Source organism: Cucumis sativus, chromosome 6 (assembly GCF_000004075.3).
Source record: "Cucumis sativus cultivar 9930 chromosome 6, Cucumber_9930_V3, whole genome shotgun sequence".
NCBI classification, from domain to species: Eukaryota; Viridiplantae; Streptophyta; class Magnoliopsida; order Cucurbitales; family Cucurbitaceae; genus Cucumis; species Cucumis sativus.
The window spans coordinates 8085175-8094682 of NC_026660.2; the positions used below are offsets into that span (position 1 = coordinate 8085175).

At 31.6% G+C, this 9508-nt stretch overlaps 1 protein-coding gene across 2 annotated transcripts; it reads left to right on the forward strand.

Moving 5' to 3' along the window:
- Positions 1-2482: 2482 nt before the first annotated feature.
- LOC101214237 (protein FAR1-RELATED SEQUENCE 9) lies at positions 2483-6014 on the forward strand. Of its 2 annotated transcripts, none has more exons than XM_031887847.1 (3): positions 2483-2611; positions 2908-4458; positions 5394-6014. In XM_031887847.1, exons 1-3 carry the CDS (start codon positions 2498-2500, stop codon positions 5559-5561), a joined length of 1833 nt encoding a protein of 610 aa, XP_031743707.1. In that variant the 5' UTR covers positions 2483-2497; the 3' UTR covers positions 5562-6014. The 2 variants fall into 2 exon arrangements, with proteins under 2 accessions (XP_031743707.1, XP_011656902.1); XM_011658600.2 differs by having other exon boundaries at positions 2498-2611; positions 2881-4458.
- Positions 6015-9508: the final 3494 nt, after the last annotated feature.

Genomic DNA, 9508 nt, shown 5'->3' on the forward strand with positions numbered 1-9508 from the left:
AAATCTAGGCAGTGAAGAAGAAGCTTTTTGACGGCTAGCTGAAGTAGAGAAGTTCGGAAAAAAATTTAACAAAAATTTTCAGTTAGTACGAATTTATATTTCACATACGAAATGAATTAGGGTATATTGAACATATTAACACAATCTGAGACTGAACTCCACAACGGCCACATTTAATGCATTTCTAGAACTCCATTTTAAAAGGAATTCTAATCTTCTTCGGTTGACCAACTGCACGTTTTATATTCGGTGTGAGGATGACAATCGACATAACATCGTCAGGTATTTGTTATTGTCGATGATCGCCTAAGGGATTTATTAATCCTCTTTAAATTGAACTCAAAATGTTGTTCAATATGACTTTATTAACCGATGCTTCATGGTCAAAACAACACATACATGAGCACAATGTATTTGCAATATATCCCACATCATGCAACTACAAATCTTCGAAGACACTCACAACATATTGAGAGGTGTTATGGATAACGTATTTCATATTGTTAATGGGATTGACCTACGTAGGTAATTAATAGAAAATTATATAACGTATATAATTAACATGATTATGTATATATAGAATGTGTAAGACAAATTAAAGGGAAAATATCTTCATAGATTGACTACGTTCAATCGATTCCCTTAAAAGAACTTCAATTGTTTTTATAAAATCTGTAACTTGATAGTCTGCTTCATTTCTTTGATAAAAAAACCATTTTTGCAACATCGTTCTCAAAACCTCAAGCATGAAACATATTGGCAACTCCCTAGCCTTGATTATGGCCAAATTCAAACTCTCAGACATATTAGTGGTCATGATATTATATCTACTATATGGTGAGTATGCACGAGACCACTTACAAAAACCAATTGATTGTAACTCCTCACGTATACCAGGGGCACCAGATTCCAATAAACGCATATCGTGTTAAAAAAATCTACAATATTATAAGCCTTGCCACATGCATGAAAAATGGTATCGACTATTCTTCTATACTTCAACTTCAAGTTCCTAAGTAAATGAACCAGACACATGCAATGTAAAACGTTGAAAATACTACCTCTATGACTTTGCACATACTTTTATACATGTCAGATACTGTAACATCGTGACTCCTTCCACCTATTATTATCTTTAATTGGTTGCAAATCCACGTCCAAGAAGAATCATTTTCAAAATTGACCACACAAAAAGCGAGTGGAAATGTCTGATCATTGGCATCAGGTGTTGAAGCAGACAAAAGAGTACCCGTACTTATTCATGAGACTTGTTCTATCAATAAAAATGACTTGACAACAATGTTGCCCACTGAAAATAGAAGCAGATAATGTCATAAAGAAATATAGAAATCTACCTTCAGCGTCAACTTTGTATTCAATAATAGATCTTAGGAACATGAAAAATCTATATATTAATAAAAACAAAAAAAAATAAAAAAATTATTTCTTATATAAGGATGCATATGAAAGAAATATATGGGTGGTTGAGTTCCACCATATAAGCAAATTTTGGTAACATCTTATAAAAGTCCTCTGAAAATCCTCTAACTTCATTCAATGCATTCTCATGTTGCACACCATGCTTTTTGGTAACTAATGCTTAAACAAAAAAAAAAAATCCAACGACCAGAAGATACGATAAACAAAAAAATGAAAAACATGACTGAAAGGCAGGATTCATTAAACTTATAGTTTACGGACACCGTATATGGAAAAATATAAATACATAGAAAGGATAAAAAATATGAACAAAAAAAAAAATTCTAAACTAACCTGATAGACTTAAAGGAGATAGAAAGGGAAGAACAAAATCGAAAAACCAAGCGGTAAAAGTGATCGGATAAAATTGAAACAATGGACAACGCCGAAAAATACGTTTGTAAAAAGTTGATATTGAGTTGATTATGAAATTGAAAACAGTTAATTTATAGAAATAATTAAATATACTATTACTATATTAGCTTCAAATTTATACCATATTAAAAGTATATCAACATTAAATGACGTAGACTTTGCAAAAATAGTAAAAAAATTTATGATAATAGAGGTAATATCATTTACATTTTTAAAATTGCAAAAATATCAAATTTAGAAGCATATTACAGTCAAATTATCGTCTGATTATCGTCATATTTACCAAATTTGCAATTAAATTTGTTTTTGAAATGCAATTTCGGTTGAATGATATCCTAATGAATACAAATATAATGTGAAAGTTATAAAGTATATTATAAATTTGGTATAAAATAATTAAGTTAATATTTACTTCATATTTTTGAAAAAATATTATATTAAATATTGATGTGAAGATTAAAAAGTCCTAAACATAGAAAAGTTGAATTAAGATAATAAATAAAATTTGAGAAGATTAGTGAAATATGATTTAGATTGGTAACTTTTCAAAATTAAAATAAAATCATGCGTAGATCCCATGTTGGTTGTTGTATTGGGCTGGCACGTGTATTTCAGGCCCATTTGTAAAAGAAAATAAACAGCCATGAAATTAAAAATTAAAAATAAAGAAAACAAAAGAGAAAAAAAGGACGGAAACGGTAAAGATCGGAACCCTAGAACAACCGGCAAAGAGATCAGACAACCGTTACTCCGACTGGTACTTTAGCGATGGTGTTACCTATTTCTTTTTTATCATAACTTACGCAGCTACTTTTATTCTTCCCAATTATGGATTGGATTTCTTCTTCCTTCTCCCCATTTGCCCCCAATAGCTTCTCATTCTTCGAATTCCATTTTCTTTTCACATAGGGAAACTTTACAACTCTCAGTTGATTATACAATTCTACAGTTTTTTTTTTTTTATCAAACGATAAACTTTTCGTAGCTCTATTTGAGAAACTTGAAAGATTTTTCTTTTCTGTATAGCCGGTGATATAATTATATATCTTGAAGGATCGTGAGGGAGATGGAAGTCCTTTAGGAAGCATCTCCCGGCTCTTGTGTACTAACCCTTTAGAAATGAGTGGTGGCCGGCAGCGGACCCTTGTGGTTGGGGTTCAGCATGTTTTGGACTATCTGAAACGAATGCAGGCTGAGAATCCTGCTTTTTATTATGCAGTCCAGGGCGATGGTGATCATCACGCTGGGGCAAATATCTTTTGGGCTGATGCAACTTCTAGAATGAATTATACTTACTTTGGTGACACTGTTGTATTGGATACAACATTTAGAACAAATCAGTATAGGGTGCCTCTTGCTGCCTTTACAGGGTTTAATCATCATGGTCAGCCAGTTTTGTTTGGATGTGGGTTGGTCCTTTATGAGTCCGAATCCTCGTTCATTTGGCTCTTCCAAACTTGGCTTCAAGCAATGTCTGGCCGCCAACCAATTTCCATTACAACGGACCCAGATAGGCTTATCCAGGTTGCCGTTGCACAAGTTCTTCCAGGTACCCGCCATCGTTTTTGCAAATGGGCTATATTCAGAGAAACGCAGGAGAAGTTGTCTCATCTTTGCCAATCTCATCCTACTTTTGAAACTGAGTTTAGAAAATGTGTTAATGAGGCTGAGACAATTGAAGAATTTGAGTCCTTCTGGGAAGCCCTTCTGAATAGATATTACATTATGGACAATGAGTGGCTTCAGTTAATGTATAGTGCTAGACAACAGTGGGTACCTGTCTACATGAGGGACACTTTCTTTGGAGAAATGTCAATAAATGAGAGCTATAAAAGTTTGAATTTGTTTTTTGATGGATATGTTACTGCATCCACCTCTATACAGATGTTGGTTAGACAGTATGAAAAGGCCATGGCAAGCTGGCATGAAAAAGAATTAAAAGCTGATTATGATACAATTAACTCTATGCCTGTCCTGAAGACACCATCTCCTATGGAGAAACAGGCTGCAGATCTATATTCAAGGAGGATTTTCAGAAAGTTCCAGGAGGAATTGGTAGAAACTCTTGCCAATCCTGCAACCAAAATTGATGACACAGGAACCATTGCTACCTATCGAGTAGCAAAATTTGGGGAAGACCATAAAGCCCATGCTGTTAGTTTTAATTCATTAGAGATGAAAGCTAATTGCAGTTGTCAACTGTTTGAGTATTCAGGAATAATTTGCAGGCATATATTAGCAGTTTTTAGGGCAAAAAATGTTCTTACACTTCCTTCTCAATATGTATTGAAACGGTGGACCAGAAATGCCAGAAATGGAGCTGTAACAGATGATCATAATTCAGAACTACCAAATGAAGCTGGAGATTCTTCTACTGTCAGGTACAATAATCTTCGTCAAGAAGCAATCAAGTATGTTGAAGAAGGAGCGAAGTCAATTCATATTTATAATGTGGCTGTGGATGCCCTAAAAGAGGCCTCTAGAAAGGTTTCTGCTGTAAAGAATCGGGGCCCTGGAGCTACTAACGGTGATGTTATGGCCAATGGAGTTGTTGGGCCTTTGGTTGCAACAGAAGAGAATCAGACACCAACCTATCAATCAGTGGTTAGTCTCAATATTTTGCAGTTTTATTTAAATCCTACGAATTTCAGTGTTTTATTCATGATCCTCACCCCACCTCCTGAGACAAGTGATTTAGACTTATTTACCCCAAAAAATGAGCATTGTGTTTGAGAGATGTCTAAATCATTAGGGCAGCATACTATATTTCATGAGTCTCTTGATGACTAACTGTTGTAGGGTTCAGTGGTAAGGTTTATTTTTTAACGAGATGAACCTGGAGAGTTGGAAGATTCGTTAGTTAATGATAATAATAAGCTTAGATTTGGGTTGAATAGATATTACTGTGTCATACTTGTCCTATATGTGTACTTTGGTTGCATTGTATTCATTACCTTTTCCCATCCTGCTGATGTGTTCATCCACAAATCTCCAGATGGGTACAGATTGGTTCTTACGATCAAAATCAATTTTTTTTTTTTGCCTCCTGTGTACTTTATTGTATATTTTGGTGAGGCACCAACTTTTCAATAATTGAACCTAATTATTTATGGACTAAACTTTTCTTCAATGCATCTGTTTGTGCTGTTTCTTAGTGCATTTTTATAAAGATGAATTAACCAGAAGACTGCTCTTACTGTCTTTTTACATCTACTTTTCTCTTCGAGATTGTAAAGGGGAAAAGTTAGATATAGAGTGTGTTTGGTTTAACTTTTCAAGTACTTAATTTTGAAAATAAGTCATTTTGGAAAAAATTGAAACACTTGGCAACCACCCAATGTAGCTTTTTTAAAACTATCAAAGTTTATTACAGTTTTTATCAAAGGAGTTCAAATAAGAATAGCTTGATAAAAAGTAATATTTTCCCTAGTCAATCCAAATAGGCCAATAGCCAAAAAAAAAGGAATACCAAGAAGATAATGGAGGTTGACATTTTCTTATTTGTTCTCTGTTCTCTGTTGTGTTGTTTCCTTTTCCAGGAACAAAAGGAGAAGAAAATTCGTGAGCTTTCTGCAGAGTTGGAAAAAACAAATCAACGTTGTGAAGTATATAGAGCAAATCTCCTAGCTGTTCTAAGGGACATGGAAGAACAGAAGTTGAAGCTATCTGTGAAGGTCCAAAATGCAAGGCTTAGTTTGAAAGAGTGAATGATCATGAAATACAGGAACAAGCAATTTCTCACTTTAATGTTACCATTCTACTCTCAAGTTGATACCATCCTTCCACTGTGTTCATCATTTTAATGGTTCTTCCATCTAACGACTAAAGATGGGGAGTGAGCAACCTGGCATTGAAGGGAACGTTCGAGTGTGCCACAACTGTCTTATAAGTTTTCTCTGAACTATGAGTGTTTCCTTTTTCTGTGGAAAAATGCTGTAACTATCCTACAATTCCTACTGTGTAAGTTACAAAGAGGTAGTTGGATCTAGGATGAACCGTCATGAACATCTGGCATTGATTGCTGCTGTCGACTTAGAGACGAGGATTAGGAAGATGAATGCTGTTCAAATCCTGATGACTCAAATAATTCTTGTTTGAGTGATTGTTGTAAAGTAAATAGAATATGTATTCTTATTAAATGTTCTTCAATGTGTTAGTAATAGTGATACCAACTAGGTTAAATCACAAATTTCTAATCTTTTAAATTTTTTAAAATTTATGGATCTACTAATTTTTAAATATTTTGAATTTGTAATGGAATCATTAGACACAATAAAAAAGATTAAGAATTTAGAACAAACTTTTGAATCTACAACTTTTTATACTTTTTCAGTTCATGATGGTGAAATCAAAGACAGTAAGTACGTTTTATAATTCATTAAATAATTTCCTATTTGATTCATGTATTAATAATTTTAGGCCTAAACTCTAATAAATTACAAAACAATTGAGCCCACCCCTGTATTTTGCAACATTTAATGATTTACTCTCCCATCATAAATTGATGAAGAAAGAGATTTGGGGATCAAATTTGTGTAATTATTTTATGCTGTGGATATTACGAAATTGGTGTTTGAGTTATAATGATTCCTTCGTGCCCACGGAGTATTTAATTTAAAAATAAATGCCACATGGCAAGATTACGATTTTTCTAAAAAATATTTTTCAAATCTTTTTAATTGAAATGATATATAGAAATATTTTTGGTATAAGTTCCATTCAAATATTGTTCATAATATAATATAAGATATTCTTGTATTTGAAAAGTGTGACAACCAAAAAGAATTATTTATATGTAATTTTTGGTTACAACTTGGAAAATTTTAAAATATCCTATTAATGATAAATGTTTTCTTTTACTAGTATACGTTTTCAAGTCTTTTAGCCTACATTGCACAAAATAATAATTAGTTTGAATAAATATAAATTCCAAAAGAATTAAAGAATAGGTATAAAGTAGCTAAATTTGTTTAAGGTCGTGAAGTAGCACATCTCTTATACTTTTAAAACAAATATACAATATCTTAACTAGTTGATCAATGGTCAATTTAATTTATGCTCAACTCAATATTGACATTTTTTAATTGGTTTTCACCTGATAATAACATAGAATAAGTCTCTCAAAATATAAGCTTTGATGGGTATTTGAGATGATGGGTTGAATTATTTTTGAGAAGTTAAAAAGCTATCACACACATGATTTGACTGTTCTAAGTCGTTTGGTTGAATGGGTTAGGAAAGTTTGAGTGCATTTGTTTGTAGTCCAAACTTGACAATAAATTTGCTAACAATGACTTCCAGAAGACCACAAGGAGATTAATTGCACTTCCTACAATGGCGTTCCGCAGCCCATAGAGAGTTTGGCTTTTGGCTAACTTCTTGCAAAAATGCTCTTATCAAAAACTTCAATAATACTTTTCCAATTTATCAACTTCAACTCCACTTTTATTGGATAATGTACATATTGTACATACACTTTGTCATAACTCTAATTGGTTCACAAATTTTCAATAAAAAACTTGACACAACAAAGATTTACATATCCATTTGTGTTTAGTGGAAGAAGCCCTAATTCTTTCTTTTTCTTTTTTGCTAGAAAACTTTTTGTTGCACTAATCAGCACATAGACCAAAACATTTTCTAGTCAATGATTTATTGACTAGGAAAATTCATTATGCAATCATCACTTTAATGAGAAACAGCTTGAAAGTTCTCTTTAAAATTTTCGATTTTTCTGTGAGTAACACTTTAACCTTCTAACTTTACCATTTGTACTTTTATGTATCTAACAATTGAATGAAACAATTGAATGAGTTAAGGGTTTAGTTTGTTTATAAACTATTAAGAGTATAAAATATTTGAAACACTGGGTTGATTATTATATATATAATTTATATAAATTATAATGGTGTGTAAGTTCAAATCTTATTTTGATTCTAAACTTCCTATCCTATTCTATTTTGACCTCTCAACTTAAAGAAAAATGTTTGTCTTGATCTTTACACTTTAAAAAAACACTTACTTTACTATTTTTTCTTCTTATTTTCTTTTTTAAAAATCCTACGTTTCATTTTTCAAACTAGAATTTTCACGCAAATTAGAATAAAATTGGTTATAATAATAATAATAATAATAAAAAACGGACATACTGGTGTTAATATCCATAGCAAAGTAAAATAAATTTTAAAAGAAAAAATCAATGCAACCCATATAGAAAATAAACTCTAAGGAATTGCATATTGATAGTTCCAGGCAATGACTAAAAAAAACCAAAAAAAGAAGAAAAAATTGTGAGGAAGAAGTAAAAAAACATGTTAATGAATTAACCGCAAAATATACCAAAGAGTAAAAAAAGTAAAGTGGAATGACAATAACCAATGCGCCAAAATGGTAAACAATCAAAATGTTTAAGGCATAGTGACTTTTGAGTTCATATGGAACATCCATTTACCATTTGTCATCTAATTAAAACCTAGTGATTTGGCAGCCTAATCACCATCTAAGTATAAGCCACCCAATTATTTTGATAAATATTTAACCGTATTAAACTTTTTTTTAAAAGTTCAAACTCTAAAACAAACATTTTTATAGTTTAGGGACCAAAATAAAACAAGATAGAAAATTTAGGAACCAAAATAAGATTTTTAACCTAGTTTATGGGAAGCTATTTTAGTTGGGATTAAAAATAAAGAAGTGGTAAAAACTGAAACTATTTATAAAATATAACAAAAAAAACTCAAATGAGCTATAGACAATTTAATGATTTTGCTATATAGTTTGGAAATAGTTTGAATTTTTTTGCTATATTTGAAAATGTTCTTTATTATTGAGGTAACTATTTTAGTGTGGGTAAATATGATAACGAAAAGAGATTTCAAATGAAATTATCATAGTTTATAGTAGTTGGAAACACACCAACTATTTATAATTGGTGTAAGACTCCTACCTAAGAAATGTTGAAATTTTAACGAAGTGTCCTGAAATAGGCATTCTGGGTGGTCTATGCAAGAAGAGGTTGGTCAGTCCACGAGAAAGGTTATTCGACATGACTTTTAAAATTTATGTTTTATGCGAAGGTTCTTCGTGAGATAAAAACTAGATGAAAAGGAGTAAGGAAACTTCCCAAAAAAAGTTCAAGTGTTGTAATGGGCCACATGAAGAAATTAAGTTAAGCATGATTAGGTTAAACCTTAAGATTACACATGTATCACTAAGAAGCAGGAGGTGACAACTTCTCAAAAGCTTAAGGGTGGCTAAGCTTGTTTAAGGATTAATATAAATAAGGGTCTTTAGCCAAATTATTGGTCATGGTTATTCTGAGAATTTGAAGAGAAAGTTTAAGTGTTGAGGTGCTGTCAATTTGTCTACTCAACAAGAAGAAGAAGAGAAGCCTTTGAAGTTTATTTCTAAGTGTTGTGGTGTTATCTTTAAAATGTATATGTTAATTTTTTTTCCTTATAACTTGTTATTGATTTGAGTTAATGATTTCAATTCAACTAATTTCTAAAAGGAGATTCATATGAAAAGCTTATTCGGTATTTCAAGTATGTTTATTGGAATTTTGAATGTTTATGAATGAATGTTCAAACCATTAGTTATTTTTCTACTAATGAGCTAGTTGTTATGTGCACATAAGGGTAAAGATAGCCATGTA